Raw genomic sequence first — 22678 nt, 5'->3', positions numbered from 1 at the left:
CGCTAGCTAACCCTCCACCGTCCCCTTTCTTCCTCCTTGGATCTTTTCGTTATGACTTGGGTCAAGGCTAAGGGCCAAGGATTTCCTCCTGCGCCCCATTCAAGAATACCGTCATAATTCTGAAGTGGCCATCCTCCATTCTCGGCATTCTTGTTTAACCAAAACTTGCCACTCAAGGTCAGCAACCTTGACCTTGGCCCCAGGTAGTCAGAGGGCCCCTGCCCAAATTGTTCTTGATTTTGTAGTTCTGTAATTGCTAGTTTTTGTATTCGCATTATTGTTATGTATTAAAATATTTGATATTTCGTACAACTTGCGTAGCAGTGTGTTTTTACAAATAATCCATCAGAATTATAGACAAGTAAAACAATTACAAACGAGGTTTTATCATGAGTTTTATACAACCCAATTACCGTAGATATCCCTGAGTTAAATAGCCCCTCACCCGATTTTACGTCGCTGGAGTCATTCACGTCTAAATTTTTGGTTCCACAGGCGCCTCTAATAAATAACCGCTTGGCTAAATTTACAATATCAATATAGGTGAAAATCGGCCTGTAAGACTCTTTTTTGGGAGATCAAGTTTTTTTGTAAAATGAAAAAAGATACTATGGAATCTATGGTGTACAAGAACACGAAACTGCAAAATAAATGACAGTGAATACACTATTTTTTTAAACTCCTGCAGCCCCATGGACAAGTTGACAATCCCTAATAGTAAATAACACTGACAGTATCCCTGATTTATATATTTTATTTCAATACTAAAGAATAGTTATACATGTGTTTTATACTATAATTTATTCTATAAATGGTCAAATGTATCTTGGTCGATGTAAGAAACTAGAGGACAATATCAGAGCATGGGTCTTCTTTGGCAATTCCTGACAGAGCAACTGCACGAATCATAAGAACAAAATAACAGCTTCTAACGTTGGTTATTCCCAGATTAATACTAGTTGTTAATGGCACATAAAACTAATTCGAAAGTCTGATGACCAGTCACTGTGACAAAGCCCTACTCACTGCTAAAGCTACTCACTACGAAATCAACTCACCGCGAATGTAAAAATGGTAATGATAGCAGACAAATAATCTGCTTAACCATATTAAACCAGCTAACCCTAGCAAAATGAAAAACACCTTTAATAACAGCAAGGCTGCCTGTCAACAGACACAATAGCCTAAAACGAACCAATAAATGCACGAACGTAGATTGGATGTATGGGTAGACGGGTGTATGGTGTTTGTTAATGCGATATAAAAATGAACGTCTTTTCTCATATAAAACCACAGGAAGCCAAGGAACTATAATCAACTGTACGCAGTCTCTATGAGCGGGGGAGGGTCGGCTGGTTTCTAGTGTAAGAAATAGACAAGGGATGAAGGCACCAGTGAGCTCATAATTTTAAACTCGAAAAATCAGTCAAACAGAATGAAAAATAAAATCTAAAAAATACTAGCTTGAAGAATATTGGTTGCTCTTTTAAATTTCGCCGAAGCCATACCTATATTTCACCGATATCTGCAGAATAAGTCAAGAAAACTACACAAATTGACTCCATTTATGAATAATTAACGGTTGCCCGGATAGCACGGCACAGTTGGAGGCGTGGCCTATTCAGAATGTATCAACAACCAATCACAAGATTGTATAAATGTTCTGTCATTCACACTGTTAAATTATATAGTTTTGTAACTGGAATGACTGTAGTCGTGTTCGCCGACGACATTGAATCATGGCGACTCATCCATATATGGCTTTATTATAATTTGGCTTTTTTCGCTATTATACCTGTATTTAACTCGTGACAATAGTTGCACTTGAGTCTGACAGGGCTTACAAATATCCCATAGGATGTAGGGCGTTCACTGTAAAGCTTGGAAGCACTTTCATGTATTTCATAAAAAACACACCACTTTAATTGCAATTTATTGTGATTAAAAACATGTATATTATTTAATATAACACCTGATTTTTATATCAAAACAGTAGTGTTTTAGCATAAACACGTTTTGATGAAAATTAAGCGCACTGTTAAAAGAAAATCTAACAACATAATACTCCCAGGCGATTTAGCTCTGCAAATGTAAGAACATGCAATTTACAGCTTTTTCATATCACTTTTCATTCTCTAGATATTTCCATGACTATAATTATACACACGAGTGATATGCACACTGAAAATTTGAAGAAAAAAAAATGTTTGGCTTGACTTCCTTTTTAACACACAAAAATACACTTTTTTAAAATAAAAAAACTGGGTGTGTCATTGAAATGTTTATTGATATGACATTTATGGAATAATGCATCCAACTTTATGCATGTAGTATTAAGCATCCAGCTTTATGCAAGCAAGTCTGGTTACTGCAAGTAAACATTAAGGCATATATTCCAACTAGACAATCACTGAAGGTGGCGTAATTCAATGTATAATGAGGTGGGTTATGAAATTACCTTAAAAATAATTTAAAGTCAAGCACCAGGTTGCAGAATAATTAATTGTATGTACGCTTATATGATCTTACCAACCTTTAAGTACAACCAGAAATCGAGACACGTGGTGAATTAATTACTTCGTTTTGCAAAGTTTTAATCCATGAGGCATGTGAGAGTATCTAAAACACTTTTCTTCCAATTTGTTTTATCATGAAGCACTTCTCAAAACAAACAAACACACATGTAATGTTTCAAGGTAAAACACTCGACTATGCATGTTTTATAAGTGTTTATGCATATGACATGCAGACGAGTTCATAGGAGAAACTAAAAACACTTTTCTTCTAAAATGTTTTATTTTGAAATACTTTAGTTTAACAAACACACATGAAACGTTTCAATCTAAAACACCCACTGTGCATGTTTCGTCTTTAGTGTTTATGTGTACGACATGAACACTCGTTCAAAAGAGTAATTAAAACACTTGTTTCCAAACTGTTTTATTTTATAGCACCTCCTGAAACAAAAACACATGCAATGTTTCAACCTAAAAACACCCGATTATATACAGGACACTTTTGTATGCCGTCTACGTTATGCATCTATAATAGACACAGCACTTATTATCGACTGTATGCAGCATATTGTTTTAGAAACAAATGCTCACACACGTCACATTTGTCAGCAGACATACTGTACATGTAGTGATAAATTTTCAATAATAAACGGCTTTATATATTATACTACCATGTACCTGTCACAAATTTAATAACCGGTGGAATTAAACATGCACGGTTTTGTTATCAATGCTCGGGTTGGTAAACTGGGTGACGCAGCGCTAATTCCCTGTGATCTAATCATTAGATTCATTTTCTTTTTAGCTATTTTTCTATTTGCGAAGCCTCAATGTTGGATACGTGTTTCTATTGGAAAAAACTTGTCATAATGTGCAAAAACATCCCTGACATGTTGCAATAAAAACACTAACTGCAAATGTTTTCATCAAATATACTTTTTGTAATTATGCAGATTGTAAACACTTTTTAAAGTGGGAACACGCTTATAAACACTTTAAACGTTTTTACCATGAAACAGTATTGTATAAACAATTAACGATTTTAAGAAAAACACTTAATGTGTGTAATTATAAAACACTAGAAATGATTTTAAAGTGGGACAAAATGTGACATATTTGAAAACACTTAGATTTTCAGTGTACCCAAATCTCGTAGTATATGTATCTATATTTAATAAGGTGTATTCGAATCCGATAGGCTGTATCCATATATGACAGGGTGTACTCATAACGGATAGTGTGTATCCATATCTGACAGCGTGTACTCAAATTTGATTAGGTGTATTCAAATTTGTGTCAACGTTTAAAACAATCTGCAGAAATGACCTTCGAAATGGAACTATAACATATATACCTACTGTATATGTCACGTGATCAATTACAATTCATACATAGTAGCATCCATGTTCAGACACGGTGACGTCACACATTGTTTTTCAGAATTAGAATTTTAATCTGTCAAGTTTTACATAAATCCCATTATTCCCAGTGGGAGTGTACATCAATTACTTGTTTATATCGACCTGCATCCACCAAATACAAATATTCTAAACTGGTACTATTATATCGTAAACTGTATTTACGGGCTATGTGACTGACACATTAGTAGTCACCTACTGATTAAATAAAGTCATCTCAAAATTCCTGTTAAGTAAAATTGTCCGACACTAAATTTATTTGAAATAGCTGCAGTTATCTTGCCTTGTAATTGAAAATAACGATCAGTAAAACAGAGCCATCACCAGTCCACACATAAAAATTATCAGGTGTGCAGCTGAAATAGAAAAAAAATACGTTCAGTAGAAAAACTTATTCAATTCTTGTATTCAGGAAAATTTTGACGTGTGGCAGCGGGAAAAACCACTCGTCTAATCGCGAATCAAGCGTACGCAATGATATCACGATATTGATAAGGTTATGATAAACTAGGTCGCCCTCAACGATAAAAGCGAATGAGAAATATAACAAAATATAATGTAGCGTACCTGGTGACATGATAGCGACATTGTTGCTCTCCTCTGAGCTATGATGAGCGTCACTGCACATGATGTCATCTTTACTGGTGATGTCCAGTTTCATATCACTGGCACATGGGTAATCCTCATGTTCTGTTGGAGTACCTAGAAATAGAGTTGAACAAACTATCGTTAATAATTAATTGTCAAGATGTGACACAATGACAACTCAAACGATATGTTTTTTTTTTTAAATTGCTCAGACATAATATTTTTAGTGCGTTTGATTTTTCATATGTAGCAGAGATGTGCGTAGACATTCATTGACCCACGGCACTAATGTACAACGTGTATGAACTGTGTCTACGTTGTCAACAATAGCACATGGCGAAACACTATTTGAAATTGTTAATGTTTTGACATTCTGTGAACTTGTTCTTGAATCACTATAGCAGCCAACTGCACATCACCTTATCATAGTATTTTGTATTCACAGCGGTTCAGAAAAGTGGAGACGTAAACACGAATGACGTCACAGATCACCGTAGCGCCGCCAAGAAAAAGGGCCATTTATAGCGATAGAGGCAGTTTTTTTTTTAAATCTATTTTTATTTCAATCATCTTGAAAATAATAAATGTTGTGTGATAATGTGTTTACATTGTATACAATCCATGTGGATTTGGTGTTGAAATCTCGTACGGATGATCCCTATAGTATCCTCTGGCCAATATCACCAATCAAAATTATTGTAATGTATTTTTGTTACAAGAAAGATCAAGCATATAAATCAAATATTGAAGGATGATTCGATTCGCTGAAGTAATGCTTGCAGCTTTGGTCTGAAAATATTCATTTATAGGTAAAACACAAATAATTAAATTACTGCTAATTCCAGAATGTCTTTATTTGTTTAATCTTATGGTTGTTAAAATATTGATATTAAAACCATAAACAGATTTATTAACAAATTTATTTGGAATGGGCCAGACAAGGTGGAAGAAACACTATGATTGGTGATATTGCTCAGAGCATTAATTTATTAGATATTTTCGTTCAGTGTCGTGCTTTAGGGCCAAGTGGATTCAAAGTTTCCTAGACCCACCTATCACCGATCTTTGGACAAAACTTCTCTTTTTATATCTTAAACCCCTTGGAGGTAGCATTATCTTCAGAAGTAACTATCAATTTTGTATAAGAGTCTAAACTACTCATAAATGACAGGAGTGTATGGTACCTTGACTTCATTTCCAACGGGGTTATTTATATTACTGACTTGTATGATGCTGCTGGGTATCCAAAAGCATGGGTGTCTTATCATCTCACAGGGCTAACAAAACACATTTTCTCTATTGAGAATTACTTTCTTTTCTGCCCGCAAAATGGAAGTCATGTAAATCATATTGTGTTTGACCAGAATTACCAATTGGTATGTTTATTGAGAATAAGTTTGCTCTTTTAGGTGTTATTAATCCCCGAGAGGCGAAACATATTAGCAATCTTTATTTGATGGTGGGGACAAAGAGTGGAAAGAAAGTATTTACTCCCATTTACAGTTACAATAGAATTAAAACTTCAGGAATTCCAATGGGAACTAATTATCATAATATTTTGTACAATAATTTTATGCTTTTCCGTATGAGACCTTCTCGTGTAACCGCAAGTCTACGCACGTTTTGTAACAATGCCGAAGAAACAGTTTTACACATTTTTGTGCAATGTGATTAATATATAAAATCGCTATGGAATAATATATTTAGAAAATAGGGAACTTCCCCTAATATTACAGAAAATATTTCAGCAAAACAATTAATGTTAGATGCCAATACTCTTTCCTAAGTTGCTGAAAAATACCATACTAATTATTAAAGTAGGGGAGTCGTCACCTGCGCATGCGTCAGATGACCATAGCGTGTCATTGTTTACAAACAAATGCCTTTGCGTGAGCCTTTGCGTTTTTAGCGTGTGTTGTTAATATCGCTTGGACTCAATTCCCGCGCGTGCGCAGGTGACGACCCTGCCGCTTTCAACAAACAAAACAAAAGACAATTTCGTTGTGATATTAATGTAATGTATGTAATTCACTAAATGCATATAAGGCTTTGCCGTCGGAATTTAAACCTATTTGCCTGGATATACAACATAAATATGTTGCTGCAGACAGAGTGATACGTCGAATGTCTAACTTTATGAGTGATACGATCGAACAAAATGATTTTAATCATTATTCCTGGAGCAGAATTCAGTCACAATTCCCCTTTTTCAGATGGTTGCGTTATGGCAACACGGTCTTTATACACGTCACAGAAATTGAGTCCGGACAGTTTGATGACTCCAACTGATTAAATTCATCAATAACTAATCGAGACACAAAAACTGTGAACATGTCTGAATTTAATATATTGTGCGGAGGATGACTCGAATTGCGCAGAACCATATTTTCCCTGCTTGACACTTTTACAGTAGTCAACACGCTATTACACAATACAATATGGAAGTTGTTGTCCTGCCTCTACTATGATGAATTCTACTACATCCTCAACACAATAATGGAAACTAGAATGCACAAGATAATTTGATTTTACCTGACGTAATTGGACCTGTTCCAATTAAAAAGTAATACGATGTACTTTCTATGTCATAGAAGTTGGCATTGCCGTCAATGGAGTAGTTACGTGTGAAGCTACACTCCAAAATGTTGTTAGTAACTGTTACTACGCCGTTACTAAGACCATCCTGAAATATGAAGCAATAAAGCAGTATTAGAGTAATTCAAATTTACATATTCCAGTTGCTGTGGAAATATTCGAGTGAATACCAGAATACTCACAGTGCCAGTCAGAGCATTAGTAGTACCAGTAGTGAAGGCGGTTTGAACAGCGCCCTCTCCGCTAGCTGGTTTCATACACATAACAACACTGTCGCTTCCCTATGAGAACAAAAAATCAGTATGTTTGTCAGTACGACAACGTATGTCGTAACCATGAACCAAATGAACGCCCAGGGAATGTGGGACATTGACCATCATATGATACCGTGACAACTTTGTGATATTTATACTATTAGTCCGAAACAATGTTCACTCTGGGTGAAGGGGATCTAAAAAAAGCAATAGCACGTACAACATGTATAACCACCGGCATCATTGAACCCGAACACGGTCTTAACGCCATACAACATAGTCCATAGGCCAACACATGATTTATGTAGTTTTGTTGCCACATTATCACTTATCAGTGTCATCATAATTATCTTATCTGTTACAGTGACGTGTTCAACGTCATCAGTAAAACGATGTTTAATATCGTATGGTACAACTCACGAGTGATGGAGGTTGTTCAGAGTATTAAAAAGCGGTGGTCATCGCGCAGCGAGTGTCGACATTTAGTAAACAAACAATGTATTTTACACGCGTTATATACGTTGCTGTGAGTCTCATGTGGAAAGGACGCGGTGCGACGACCACGGCCCTTTAAAAAGATTAATCTATGACAACCTGTGTAGATAATCAAAACGTCAATTGAGTTACTTCGTTATAGTGTTGAATGTTTTCGTTTGTGTGAATTACGGTTGTCAGCCCATGCCATAAGTTATATATCGTATTTGCTAAAATTGACTCTGTTACCACCGGTAAAATTGTCCGTCATTTTTAGTATGTAATGCAAATACGTAATTCGTAAAACCCTGTAAAAAAACCATCAGAATTACTTTGCTGAATTATGACCTAATATATTGACGTTGACTTTGATATTTTTGAGGGGGAATACAGATATATTTGATAACTTTCTTGCTAAATGATTCAATACATGAATATTTAGTGCAACAGCGTTACTGAAATGTGTAACATATAAAGTTGGACACTAGTACACTTATAACGATAAGACATTAATTATTGTTGTCATGGAGATCCGACAACAAATTGAAATGTGAACAAAACAAGTATATATAGTATATAGTTGTTAAGTATATGTATATGTATGTACTTAACAACTTAATATATATATAACAAACTTGAAAATAACACTAGAAGGTTGTTAGACAGTTCAAACGATGATTGTAGCAATTGATATTTACCATGGATTTGTCAGTCGAGAATCCCACGCCAGCCCATCCACTGCCATCGGTACCAGACCTATCAGCCAACATCTCAAAATCTACTGCAGACATTTCAGCGTTATCAACGTATGATAGGAAAAATGTACAATCCGTGTACAACGTACATCCTTCTGGTGATTTGAAACATGCCTTGGTTGAACCACATCCCGCGTTAGAAACCGCTGCCATGGCTACCACCGGCAACAAGGCGCAGATTAACATCAGTGACATCATAGTGACAATTTGGAAATATTGGCTGTTACCTGAGATGGTAAAATCAAATGAACCGTGAATTGTACATGCATCAGAAAAACAAATAAGTTCTCGTGCATGAAAAGAATTCTTTTGTTTCATTGTTATGTAGAAAAATGCGTACCAGATAAATCATTAACGCGCTGAAAATCGACATTTGACAATCGCTTAGCCTATTACTAGTACAACTCTCCCTGGTAATGTAGATAATGAAAACTTGTAGATCAACACTGCACCGGTCAGCTGTTGGCCAATAGCTTTTCTGGTTTTGGTCTTCAGTCTTTGTGATGGCATTTTAATCTTTTTGGTATTCTTAAAATTGTTATTTTTCGGATATTCGGATTTTATCGACAAACAAACGTGCGACGCTAAATGGTATCGCAAATAAACGTCATTGAAAGTATACTATTTCTTCATATCACCAATCGATAATATGTTTATTGAACACTCACCAGATCGAAAACTGTCAAATGTACTGGTAATGATATATTTTTGTATTTGATAGTTTGATATGGTATATGTTGATGTATACCGGTAAATGTTACTACTGGTAATGGTAAATGCTGGCATATGAGACATATACTGGTATATGATTGGTGGATACTGATATAAACTAGTATATGTTTGTATATGCTGGTTATGGTATCAGCTGGTGTAGTTTGTAATCAAGTATATGCTAGTTTGACTAGTTATAAGGTATATCTTGTATATATTGGTTATGATATATGCTTGTAATATGCTAGTAACTGTATAGGCTAGTATATGGTGGTATAGCTGATAATCTGGTATATGATTGTATATACGGACCGTGTGTGGGGGTGAAGTTACACACGGCACCAAAATGTAGACGTTGAGTTCAAAACACTTGGATAGATTTCCACAACCCAATGTGGTTGTGTGTTGTGTTGTTCACACTTCACATCGCTATTTATTAAACCATTTTGACGACACTGATTATGTTTTTAAACTTCAGGCTTCACCAGTTTGTTTGTAAAACCATGTGGTCGGCAACAAATGGTATACATACTGCACTGAATAGCATCCAGAGTTAAGGGGGTACCAGAATTTTAATTGCGTATTACATCGTATGGAATGGTGGGAATGTGTACAAATCCTCAGCAGTCGCTGGGTTGATGTGGCTTGTTAGCTTGTATTTATATATTTCTGGTAGCGTCGCTTATGTGTGGGCTTCGAATACAAACACAATGTTCTGCGCCTTCAGTAAGGCCAAACCCATTGACGGTGCTGAACGTTACGTTGCATGGAACGTAAACTTCAATATTGAAAATATACGGGAAAAGGGCCCGGTCCGAAGCTTGTGTATTACGTACACAATATGCTAATAACTTTAATAAAGTTTTGACGTGGACATATCTCATGAATATTATTTTAAAGTGCAATTATTAATATAAAAAACAGTTATTTTGAAACGCCACAATCACGTATATTCTGTCTTGACCTCACTCTGTCTATTGTGATTATTTGAAGACCGTACATGCTCTCTATCATACTAAACTGGTCACCAAATTTAACAAGTGTTTCTTTTCACACTGAGTGTTGGCAAGCCTAAATAGGTTTCGATTGTATACAGCGCCACCAGTGGCGTAGCATATAGTTGTCTGAGCTAACGTTCGTTTTGCTTCAATTTACGTGTAGTAAGTATATATGTGTCGTTATTGTTGAAGTTATTCCCATTGCAACTCTTGTTACCATTATAGTTGGTAGTTTGCCTCGCAGCATGATAATTGTATTCGTGATTGAAATTTAATTCAGTTTACAACTCGACTGAAGACGGGGTGTTGGTGGGTGGATACTTGTTGGCAATCCGACTGCAGTTAAAATTGTAATGTAAATACTGTCTGTCACGAGAGTAGAGCTTCTACATCTTTGCTTCGACTACAGCCGTTCACTAAAGGATATAATTGTACAATGCGGTCCCAGAGTATTTCATTGCATATCATTTTATTTTGACCACCCAGGGTTGTAAAAACGCCCTCAACATGTCAATTGTAATTTTAAAAATGCTAGACCCCCCCTCCTAGTCTTTGAAAATTCATAGATCCACCCGAATTATACAGCGTGTATTTTATTTTGTTATTATTACGTTTCATTTTAGATTATTTTAACTATTGCCACGCCACATATATCGATCAGTTTGAGCTTTCACAATGGCCAAAACTATCAAATAAATAATAATTTCAAATATAATAAAATATATGAGAAATAAATAATTGAATACAGAAAATCTTATATTTTTCCAGATTGGATCCGCCTCTGGTACGAACTTGAGGATCAAGTTGCATCCGGTGGGTTTTATGTGCTCGTATTTTGAACTGGAGTGTCGATGAGGAAATACAAGTATCTCGTGTAAACAGTATTAAATGTGCTGATCGCAACGAACTCGGGGAAGGCGTTGACGTTGAATTCTTACTATGCCACGGTCACAATGTCTTCGGCATTCCCGAAATGATTCAAGATTAATAGCATAACACCCAAATACGGCACTCACCTTATATACTAAATGTGGGCACCGTGAGTATGATTAGGTGTCAACGGCAGCCGATCACTCTGTGTACTTCTCCTTCCTCGCCTCTCCCAGATTTGGCCACAAGTTATTTTATTAAAAGGGTCGCGGAAAGATAGGGTTACATAAAGGCCATACGAAGTTAATTCATGGTTACTATATGCAATGGCATTGCTCCATATAATCAATAAGTCAGACAGAATGGTTGCAAATAATTAATACACAGATGTAACAAATTACGACCGTATTCACAGAACTGTATGGATGACGTAATTCTTGGCAATTTTCTTATCCGGCTTTTTCAGTTCTTTTTTATGGACTAAATATGTTCGTAAACAATTGAATTTCTAAACTAGTAGCAATCGCTGTCAAGGTCGGTAATCATAATCCCATGTTCTAGACGTGTGTGTATTACATTAAGTACATCGCATCGCATTACAATACATTCCATTACATTCCAACAGACGATGACGTAATTCGTCATGGTGATATATCGCAAGACAATGTGTAAAAGCTGATCACGTGACACATACCAAACAGAGAAATAACTTTGTCCTGCCTAACCAATTTGCATAGCATTATAACTTGATACATGATACCTATACTCTGTGACCCAATGGCCTAACATTACCTATCCTGTGTTACAATTTGGGCATGGTTTCTCAAAGGTGGGCGTGGTTTTTAAAATATGGGCGTGGTCATTTATGGAACTCGATGTTCGTACCTCGAACAATTCAACGTCTCGTGTTACAGTAACATTGGCCACTGACCAAGTTCAGAGAACTCGAATAAAGGAACCTATGACATATCGCCGCACGTACTATTTATAGGACGAAACTCGTCTCATTGGGATAAGACGTCCAAAATAAAATTGAGGCATTAGGACCCTTTCCTACGGCCTCAGACATTAAATACAGAAGAGTTCCTGGAGGGGTCTTTATTTGACTTTAAACCCGCTGCTCACATTTTGACGGCATTCAGTAAGTCATGTCAACAATTATGAACGAAATTCTTAATGCGAAAAAGGACAATGACCGACTTAGTGTTCCAGATAGTTCCACTGAGCAACCCTGGTTATGTGAACTCTGAGTTCGAACCCCACCTGTTATTCTTCTTAACATTGTGTTTCCTGTTTCATATATATAAAAGAACCCAGCTCCAACACTCCAGCTTCCTCTCAAATGTAATTGCATATGTGCCTCCTGATAACCATATGCATTTACAATTAAAATGGGAGAGAGAATCTGGCAAGAAAGATTATAGTCGTGGCTGAGGGGCCCTAAGGAACTCTTATCAAAAGCCCTATTGTACTTTAGGAAATTAGTCAGACTCGGACACTTAGACACATGTGTTTGTTTTTTTGACTGGGATTGATTGTAAATATTTGTATATCGTATTTAACAGATTTTGGGTTGACGAGAACTAGTCGTTCGCACTCGAAGATAAAATAACGAATGTTCACTGATTATTATTATTATTATCTTATACTAAAATATGTTTCGATATTTAGAGTAGTAACAAAATCCCATGAATATTTACTTTTGAGATATAATTTTTGTTGACGTCATCAATTTTGCGTTCTCAAGAACCCAGACTCCAAATTTAAAATGGCGGACATTGAGGGCGTGCTTTTAATGCGGCGTTATTGTTCACAAGCGCTACTAGCGTTTCTGTAAGTACGGGGCGCCGGTTCGAGACTTGCCATTTTAGGACGTTCTAAAATAAATCGGCATGGCAACGGCTTATCTTTTTCACGCGTATTTCAACGAAGCTGGTCTCGAAACGGTTTTTTGGCACACGTATAAACACAATAATTCATTATCCAACCCTGGGCGGAGAATTAAAGCGGGGGAGTCGTCACCTGCACATGCGCCGAATGGTCATAGTGTGTCACTGTTTACAAACAAGCGTCTACCCATGAGCCTTTGCGTTTTAGCGTGTGTTGTTATCGTCGGTTGGGACTCAATTCCCGCGCGTGCGCAGGTTACGGCCCTGCCGCTTTAAACTTGGAACACATGCCTGTTCAGACAATAACTTTCATTGGAACCATATGTAAGTACGGTCGACTATCTCTCTAAATTTAGAAACTTGGTTCACAACTTAACATCAAAACTTTTCGTTGAAATAACATTTGCGGACCAAATAGAAAACGTATGTTAAGCAATTCGAAATGTCTTCAAGTCGAAGATCATGATGAATTTCATTTTCTACTCGAACGATCTAATTATAATTTCTGTGCACTCTTGTCACCTGATAAATCCGGGGAAGTAGAGGCGTTTAAAATAAGAGATGATCATGTGGCTGATTTACAATTGCCGTGACTTATTGAACTTGCATAACTGATCTATAGCGCTTACTTCTGTATTTCTCATTGATGTCCAGTATGTCTAGGCCGATGGCCTTTTGTACTAAATGAACATGTACATTATCAATATTCATCATCGGTTGTTTGTTTGCCCGTCAGTGAGTGGACGCGCGCATTGTTGTTGATCAGTGTACCATAGTAGGGTGCGGTAACGCATGCCATAAGAAGCATACTGTGAATTCAGTCTCAGACAACCAATAGAAGAGTCTGAGATTCAATAGACTCTTTGTGTGTCTGAGTGCTATGCCACCTGATTTCGGGTTTTCGTGAATGCGTGAATTCAATACTCCTGAAAGCTTCTTGTCGTAACCTGTTACACATTACGTGTGATTACTAAATTATTTGATCAAAGTTTTCAGACCCTCAAAGTGTTAAACCTGATGCGAGTTTACAAAACCATGTGGTCGCCATATGCAGAATGAGACAGAAACCTTGAGTAAAAAAAATATTTCCCTCTCAATGTTTATTGTTTTCAAGCTTTTATTCAGTGCATATGTAATTCAAGCGCCTTTCTTCGGTTTGATTGGATACTACGTACTCCGCATTATGGTATTATGCAATAAATGCTTTACAATTGTATGGGTGGGATTAGACTCGCCTGGTCATAGCCATTTTATAGTTCTTTTTTTTCTTTTAAATCTTAGTCTGGCCCAAAAGATTTTTACAAATTCGTCCTTATGGTAATTATCATATTTATAAAACAATAAAATTACCAGAGCTTAACCAACCTGAGTCTAGGGTGGGATTTGAAAGTCGACTTGTAAAAGCATGGCCATGTAAGTGAAGTACAAGATATGAATAATGTTACATCTGGGTTTGTTTTGATTTTGATTTTGTGAAAGACCGGGTGTGATGAAAAGGAGTGTCGAGGAGCAAATGCAGACCTTACAGCCGTCAATATCGAATGTGACGACCGTCACGGTCAAGAACTCGATGATGGCGTTGAAGTAGATTTCTTACTCCGCCACGGTCATGGTGTCTGGTCAGTAAAATAAAATATACGAGTGTATATAAGGAAAATCATGGATATAAGGAATAAGAAATTTCTAAACTCACCTTATGCACTGTATGCTGTTACCGTGAGTATTTTTGGTGTCGACCTGTCCTTGTATTAAGTCTTCTGCCCCGATTCGCCTAGATTCGGTGACAAGTTATTTGAGAGATGAGGTCACGTAAAAAAAAGGTCACACTAAGTAAATAATGGTTGCTCTGCGATTGCGTGAGTCAAATAACCTGAGAGTCACGAAGTCAGAATGGGTGGTTCATAAAACACGAAAAGTGCATATTTTATACAGTTCCAGATAATTATGTGTGCATTTATTTAAGATGTGTATATACCACGTTACATCGCGTCATATTTCAGTTACAAACAAAGTTACGCGTAATTGTTAATTATGAATATCGTAATTATTTGATTTGTCCGTCACGGTAAACGCTGATCACGTGACAATTGTCTCGCTTACCGATTAAATAATGTTATCGATTCTTCGCGAGTCATACCATGACACAATAACCGAACACAGCCTACCAGACATTGGCAATGACATTCAGAAAATTGGAAGTCAAAAAAATATGGCATACATATATCGTGTAAATCAGTGAAAGTATTGAGGTGTATTGACTTATTTATTTTTTTACAAGACGATTACATCTTCGTGAATCTGAGTCACTTAATTACTGTACACATATTGCAAGTATGCCTCGTGCGTGACCTGTGTGACCTCGTGTCTAATACTTGTCCATACCGTTTCTAATAGGTCAGTTGTGCCACGGAACAGTGTACAATTTTGAAGGCATATGATGGGATCTAAGTTCCGCGTAAATAGGCCATGACTGGAGGAATGACACTGAGGCTCATGGGTAAATAGCCATTAGCAAAGATCTTTTCCAGTCAATGACAACTTCTGCTGATTTCAATGGAACGTGAGGGGTCACCGAGTTTAAATGTTTTATAAATTCCACTAAGCTATATGTATTGTACTTGGAATCACCGCAGCCTAAACACTTAAGAACCTCCTGATTGCCATCTGTTGTTTTTCTATAGGTGTTAAGAAGGGCCGAGTATCGCCAAAAATATTAGAGTCTGGTGTTAAAATCCATTTGAAGCTCATAATGGACATCTGCATACTTCAAGTTGTTAGGGAGTTGAAGACAAAGTATAACCAGCAAGAGAAAACACGGAAAAAATACCATCATTTTCAATGAAGCTAGAAGAAAATGCTAAAGTTTGTTAAAATCAAGCTTTATAATCGTGATAACGCGTCAAACTCAAACTTTAGGCATTGTATAATATACTGCAGCAATAATTTCTTCGACGTACTAGTATGTTGTTGTTGACCTTGCCCATGGAGCTAATAAATATATCACGTATCGTATCGTTGGTGGAATTTTTCAAAAATCTGGGTTCTGCCGAAGTTGACAGACGAATGAATCGTTCCATTCCAGTTTATCCAATACTCCATTTTCTGTTATTCTGTTAAAAGTTTATTGTTTTTCTGAAGTGAAATCGTTTTGAATTGCGAGGAAAGATCTGGTAAATTTATATAGAGAGAGTATCCTTGTGGCGGGGACAAAGTTTATATAAATACACGGAGGTCAACCAGGGGTCACATTGAGCGACGTTCTTCATAACTATTCAGAATTCATCGTATTTCAAAAAAAAAAATGTGTTCTATCATCATGGCAATATAAAGTATTTATACGGCGTAGAAATGTACTACCATATTGAGACACATACTGACACCCAGAAACGTTAAGGCTGTATCTGAAAAAAAGTAAGAAAATAGAAAAGGAAAATTAACTTTGGTATTTGAAATATCATAATTCAATAAAATTGCAATATACTAGTATTAATGTTTTTTTTAGTCAACATACGGATTAGCCTGCCATGTAGGCGTGGGGAGGCCCTCGCCGACCGAACGGCACCAGATCTACTTTGGGTTTGGAGCACCACAGAGGGCGCAAATTACGCGACCTCGTCTAGCTGCATTTGGATGTAATGAAATAGTTAGTACAAGGTCATTATAACATTATGCATAGTTAAATAGGCTGCGAAAATAGTATCATGTATACATGATGTACATGGGTACATTTTACAGGAAATAGTTTAGAATAATTTATGTTAAAGTCTTTTAACAAATCGACGATTTTGTATTTCTTCCTGTTTTTTAGTTGGCTAATAATTTCTCACACTATAGTTCTATAACACAAAACAGAATTAGGGGTAATTACTCGTTGTTAAAGTGGCCAGGCTTGGCTGAAATAATTTTATATGCAACTACGTTTTTTCCGTATATAACTAGTTTTAACCGGTGCTTATCAGGGTTACAAGGATTACAATTTACTTGTAGTCTCGATTACAGTTTAAAAGCTGGTTACTATTATTGAAAAAAACGTCCTGTAGGAGGTGGTGGGTGTTCCGGTAACTAACTTGGTTTGATTAATTTGAAGTGCTTTTATCCAGCATGGGTACGCTTAGCCTCTAAAAATAACCAATGAGGAATGAGGCGAAAATGCATAATTTACAAAAAGCTTTCAAGGCTTTCAATCCACTCCAATTATATTGTACAAAAGTTGGTCTGAGAAACTTCCTAGCTGGATGACACATGTTGGTCTGATATTTTTGTCGTGGTTGCCAGTATCAGCGCACAGAGTAAGTGAAAATGAAGAGAAAATTATTCCGGGCACACGAATATAAACATTTCTATATTAACCAGCAAGAAAAGAACCAGCAAGATCTACTCGAGTACTTTATACCAGCTTCCCCCAGCGAAATGAAAGTTCGCCTCCAGTAACATTCAGACAGTCTCTCACCTGATACAGCCGTATAAGCAGCGCCCCCTCCAAGAAGATAAGAATGCTGCGCGTCGTGTGCAAACTCGGCAGGACATATTCTGTGTTCTGTTGACGATAGTAGCATTCTTTCCGACGTCACCACTGGCATTATGTCATGTTTCAGCATCTTACCTGGTGAAAGGAAAATGTATTATATTATTAATGCGCCCTCTGCAGTTTAACGTTTATTCAGAATAGCTCAGTGTGTTCTCTCTAGAGGTAGCTATTCACAAACTGTCGTGTGACTGTAAACCCGAAGTAACATTACCTCGAAAACAGATGTGAACGATGGGATACATACGTTTTCGACGTAAATGAATGTCATTTTTTACTGTTCTCGTGTGGAACTTGTGAAATTGTCAAACCCATTTTAGATGGAGTCAGTAGTTATCACTTTCTCCAATATTTCGGGTCTAGTGATATTAAATAGAATATTTTCCGCTAATACATTTGATAATGTAAAGAGTATCTCATATTTCCCTTTGATCCGCGCCTATCGCATAACGCGAGATCTCGCAGTGAACGGAAATCAACTAAACTTGATTAAGATTTGATCAGTTATTTGCTGTTTTGAACTTTTGTTAATTATATTTACAAACAACAGTATATATAACGTGATAGATTGAGTACGCCATGACAATCATTACCTGTATTCGGATCAACGTTTCCATAGGGAAGAATTATATACCAAGATTGGTAGAAACCAAACATGTTAACATCGAGTTGTGTTACAGCTTTCGTTCTGGTAAAACGGCATGAAGTGTATCCTTCCGCGTAGGACCCTTCTTGGTGCGAAATACCATACTGAAACAGATACATAAGTAATTAAGATGCGGCATAAACGTGATCGGTCTTATATACAAATAATTCACGTCTTGATATGATCGTAACGGGGTATATAATATTTATTTATTTTGTCTTCTAGTTTATTTTTAGCATGGCACATCACACTGGAACTAAAAACGTATGCAATAAGCTCATTTAGTGAACCTCGTTGCATTCCCAATATGTCACTTCTGCCACTATAATTTCTGTAGCCAGTACATGCGCCTGCACATCCCCTCATGTAAGGGTGGCAGTAGACCTATATATTTTAGCTCGAATTGTCAAGTGATTTTTTTTTTCAATAGTCTACTTTGTCATCTTTCAATATTTTATTTCAGTGAAACGAAGAACGTCAAACTTTGACGTTATTTTCCACAGAATGTCTATTCGAGCATATAACTATAGGAAACTAAAATTATCAATAACAATTTAGTACATTCGATAAAAAAATCGGGAATAATTCGAACACAGGAATGGATTAGGTACACGAATTGGGCGCATTTTATCGTCAATGTGTCCAGCTGTGGGAACAATAATCTCTCCTTGAGGAAACCAGTCAACATATCTGAGATGTGCGATTCAAAAATGCATGTTCTACTATATAGTAATAGTTTTACTTATAAATTTTATCTACCAAAGTTGGACTCAATTTGTTATCGAGCAGGGTGAATAAAACCATGACTTAGTTAAAAAAAACTTAGTTCGACGGAGAACGTGTGAACGGTGATTGGTGATTCATCATTACCGATATGAAAATACAGGACAGTGCAATACATCACTAATCTGAGTAAACTAGACATGATAATGCCACGCTCGCTGTTATCACATAATATTACTACTACGTGCTGGCAGTGGTCAATGCCAACTGTTAATTCTCTGAATTCTCACCAGTTTTCTGGGAACGTTGGCGTGCGCTTGGTTGTATGACCTGTGTAGACGTACCGTACCATTGACGTTCACGCATGCGTATACGTCGTCGTGCCCCTGGAAAGATATAATTGATACCACAATGAAAACAATATAAAGTGGGTAAAGTTTTGAAAAATAAAAAAATACTCTGATAATTGACGAAAGATAACACAGTCAAACACAGTTGTCGATGGGGACAGCAATGCTTTCAAGTTGATTTATCTACGTCATTTTAACGTTACAATGATGCTTCGTCGTCATTGGAGGGCGCAATTTATAGGGATTATATCTCATAACACCAATGTTTCGTTCTCGAACAGAGAACGGGTTGGTGCTCGTTGGTATCACCTAAAATGGGTGAGTATATGTGTTAAAGAAGACTTGTGGTCACATCATGCTTAATTAAATTATTACTTTAACTATGATTTTCACATTTACAAAAAAATCAACCTGCTCTTAACGTCTTAAAGTTACATTTCTAATTTTGCAAGTACATGTATGCAAAACATTGCCCATATAACAAGCTTAATGTCTAAAAGGTCTTACAATAAAGCTGTTTTATCTAACAGGAATACGATATATTAGTATATTGCTGACACTTCCCCGCTCATTCCGTTTTGATTCGGTGCTGAGGGGGCTTTATCTCTTACTGGGCAAACTTGAACAAAGCCTGCTAAATGAGTGCCTATTTGATTTAGGAGACTCATAAACATACTCTTCAGTTAATTTCTCATTACCTTCCACAATTTCAATATTTGATGGTGTATATATTGTTAAGCGATATTATTTCACAGAATTGCGAAGTGGCAATGCATCAAGTTCTGTTTTGTTATACTCTGAGAACAAAATAACGGCTGCTTTGAGTGCTGCATATCTATTACTGAATCGTATTTACTTCAGCATCATTTGGAGTCAAATTCTTAAAATAAATGAAGGAGTTACCACGATTGGTATTAGGATTGGTACAATCTGTTCTCGAAAACAATCACTACCTCTATTTAACACATTTGTTTGCTATCAACTGTCACTTACATACCAGACCTCTTGATATCGCCAAAAATACCATACCGGTTGGTATGCCACTTGAATATACGGATTAGAAATGATAAATGATGCTCCCGTATTCCATCTTCACACAGTTTAGTATGACTGTGAGATCATCGTTTCAGGCATGTTGATTATTACACCCTGATAACAGTTCGCAAATAAATATGTGGCATCATTTCCCGTGCAGTTCAGTCAGGGTGCAATAAAACAGTCAGTCGTAGGGAGTACCCAAACTTCGATCATAATTGGCCATACTGTCTATATGGAGAATACATATATTGCATAATAAAGATTGGAGTTGCCGTGCATGCAAACGAAACCCATGAAAAACTACAGAGAGGTCAAGGGTTCGCGATGAATAGCGCGGAACTACATTACCTACCCAGGGTTCTAATCAGAATACATGATGATATGAATAGAGGTAGTGGCGTCGAGATCATATTTGAATGTGCATTTTACCCTTGGGTCTTTTTGCTATTCATCATTCAATTATTCATCTAGCAGCCGCATCACTTCAAACAAGCAGCGTCCAATAGCATGCTGGGAATGTATCCATTTGCATGACCCCCTAAATAATATTTCCCAATAAAGATTTATGTATTTCAAATAAGGGCGTGATTTATATGCTATTTGTTCTAGACTAAATTGCGATAGTCGTAAAATATGCGCTACATTAAATCGCAATGCGTAGATACTGTATACACTCATATATCTCGGACACACGTTTCTGCTGCTGTATTCAATAATTTAAATCTATGTGTAATTTCTCTTCCCGCACCCAGTGAAGTGTTTGAAAAAGTTATTCAGGTACAACTCGGGTTGTTTTTTTTATTTTACTTTCCTCGCGATTTGCGTTTTTGTTCTCAACATTTTTTGGCCGAGTTCACGGCATGATGTCGATTTTTTTATCATTTGGTCGCGCGTCGACTCCTTGTAAGTGTTTAATTTGCAGATTCGATTTAAAAAATATGAATTTTAACATCAATGCAAACAAGTGTGGATTCTTTATAAAGATTACAATAATTCAGTGGACATACTGAAGATAATTCAAAAGAGAGGCTATTTAAATTACTGACATCGCGGTAAACACACAATGAATTATAGTTAAGCTTTTAACGTAACATCCATTGTACCCAAAGGGATCATGGGTATATTCCGAGTAACTATCACATAATTGCCGTTACTCCATTGTCACGTCGTGTCACGATATAGAAATTGACAACGTAGTGTACAAAGAGTGCATTATTGATGACATGGTACTAAGATTACACAGGTCAGTTGCAATCAGGGTAAAAAACACTCAATAAAATTACGACATTTATGTGCATCAATCAATAGTATGAGAGAGGCTTTCAGTTTATCCCATCAGAGCAAGCTTAGCAATGTAAATTTTAGAAGAGTATTGTGTTGTTCAATTTTAAAATATTAATAGAGCGGTACGTTTTATTTTATTATAAATATCTTGAATGTTTAAGCTATTAAGCTTTTACGAAATTATGAAGCGAGAGCCAATGTTGTTTAATACTAGAAAACCTCTCAAATTCAACAGACGTTCTATTATACACATTGCAAAGCAGCGCAAAACACACTGTCTTCAGTTGTACGTGTTTACGTTTGCTCTTGGACCTAGTTTTACATGGGAGATTGGTGTGTGTGTTGATCACGTGATTCGTTTCGGCGAATCGCCATGAATGAAATGCGAAAAATACTTTTGCTATCAACGGAAAAATAAAAATCATGATAGAAATCAACGTTGTAAAAAATTAAGACAATACATTTGTTTTGCATTGATTCTAGATTCAGCCAAATATCTGTAATAGATACAAATGAATACACGTACATACCATGTGCATATCATAGGAGAACCCAACCGCCACCCATCCCGAAGTTTTTGCCTGCAGCTCGAAGTGAATATAATCTTTCGCCTCGGTCTCTTCGAAGGAGAAGATAATCTCACAACCCAGTCCACGGCAATACTGGGGCCATAACACGCATCCTTTCCTAGTACCGCATCCGCTCTCGGAGATCCAGATACCGAGAGAAGCGCTTTCATCCGACGTGGCGATTACGAGTAAGAATACGACGAATATTGTGAACACGAACATCATCGTTAAAAAAGGCTGCTACCGCGAAATAAAATGCCAGGCCGGTGTATTACATATACTCTCGTCATACTATAGCATAGTATATTGAAACAGAAAACACTGCGACTTGATTTGAACCCGCAGGTTGCTCTAATGCTTTGCTCTCCGAGTCTTATTCCTCATGGGAACGAGGCAATTGTCCGTTTAACCTATCATAATTTAAAGCAGGGTATGTTCTGCATACACAAATAGGCTTCTCTAGGAATACGCATTT

At 36.7% G+C, this 22678-nt stretch overlaps 2 protein-coding genes and 1 long non-coding RNA gene across 4 annotated transcripts; 1 reads left to right on the top strand and 2 right to left on the bottom strand.

Annotated features, from left to right (window-relative positions):
• Nucleotides 1–3945: 3945 nt before the first annotated feature.
• Nucleotides 3946–14885, bottom strand: LOC100372173 (DOMON domain-containing protein FRRS1L-like). Of its 2 annotated transcripts, none has more exons than XM_006818891.3 (6): nucleotides 14762–14885; nucleotides 8544–8827; nucleotides 7300–7398; nucleotides 7055–7205; nucleotides 4502–4636; nucleotides 3946–4290 (listed from the first exon to the last, which is right to left on the bottom strand). In XM_006818891.3, the coding sequence occupies exons 2-6, from the start codon at nucleotides 8796–8798 to the stop codon at nucleotides 4238–4240; spliced, it is 693 nt and encodes a 230-aa protein (XP_006818954.2). In that variant the 5' UTR covers nucleotides 8799–8827; nucleotides 14762–14885; the 3' UTR covers nucleotides 3946–4237. The 2 variants fall into 2 exon arrangements, with proteins under 2 accessions (XP_006818954.2, XP_002736753.2); XM_002736707.4 differs by lacking the exon at nucleotides 14762–14885 and adding an exon at nucleotides 11326–11438.
• Nucleotides 13288–15910, top strand: LOC144355901 (uncharacterized). Its single transcript, XR_013421335.2, has 3 exons — nucleotides 13288–13392; nucleotides 15463–15565; nucleotides 15750–15910. It is a non-coding gene; the product is annotated as an uncharacterized LOC144355901 (long non-coding RNA).
• A 21-nt stretch (nucleotides 15911–15931) lies between these two features.
• Nucleotides 15932–22428, bottom strand: LOC144355893 (DOMON domain-containing protein FRRS1L-like). The gene is made up of 5 exons (XM_078010917.2): nucleotides 22165–22428; nucleotides 19253–19348; nucleotides 18187–18343; nucleotides 17519–17671; nucleotides 15932–16469 (listed from the first exon to the last, which is right to left on the bottom strand). Exons 1-5 carry the CDS (start codon nucleotides 22426–22428, stop codon nucleotides 16402–16404), a joined length of 738 nt encoding a protein of 245 aa, XP_077867043.1. The 3' UTR covers nucleotides 15932–16401.
• Between the last annotated feature and the right edge of the window lie 250 nt (nucleotides 22429–22678).

The sequence above is a fragment of the Saccoglossus kowalevskii genome, chromosome 4 (assembly GCF_978046115.1).
Source record: "Saccoglossus kowalevskii chromosome 4, keSacKowa6.1, whole genome shotgun sequence".
Lineage (NCBI taxonomy): Eukaryota > Metazoa > Hemichordata > Enteropneusta > Harrimaniidae > Saccoglossus > Saccoglossus kowalevskii.
The sequence above is the reverse complement of the archived record's forward strand: the minus strand, read 5'-3'. Positions and strand labels throughout refer to the sequence as shown.

Excerpts from the sequence above, each read along its gene's own strand:
- LOC100372173 (XM_006818891.3), bottom strand. The coding sequence starts at position 8,798 with ATGATGTCACTGATGTTAATCTGCGCCTTGTTGCCGGTGGTAGCCATG. Across the intron at positions 7,399-8,543 it reads TCTCGACTGACAAATCCATG|GGAAGCGACAGTGTTGTTAT; the intron begins GTAAATATCAAT and ends TTGTTCTCATAG. Across the intron at positions 4,637-7,054 it reads AACAGGTCCAATTACGTCAG|GTACTCCAACAGAACATGAG; the intron begins GTAAAATCAAAT and ends CTCTATTTCTAG.
- LOC144355893 (XM_078010917.2), bottom strand. The coding sequence starts at position 22,428 with ATGATGTTCGTGTTCACAATATTCGTCGTATTCTTACTCGTAATCGCC. Across the intron at positions 19,349-22,164 it reads TCTCCTATGATATGCACATG|GGGCACGACGACGTATACGC; the intron begins GTATGTACGTGT and ends ATATCTTTCCAG. Across the intron at positions 17,672-18,186 it reads AAACGTTGATCCGAATACAG|GTAAGATGCTGAAACATGAC; the intron begins GTAATGATTGTC and ends TCCTTTCACCAG.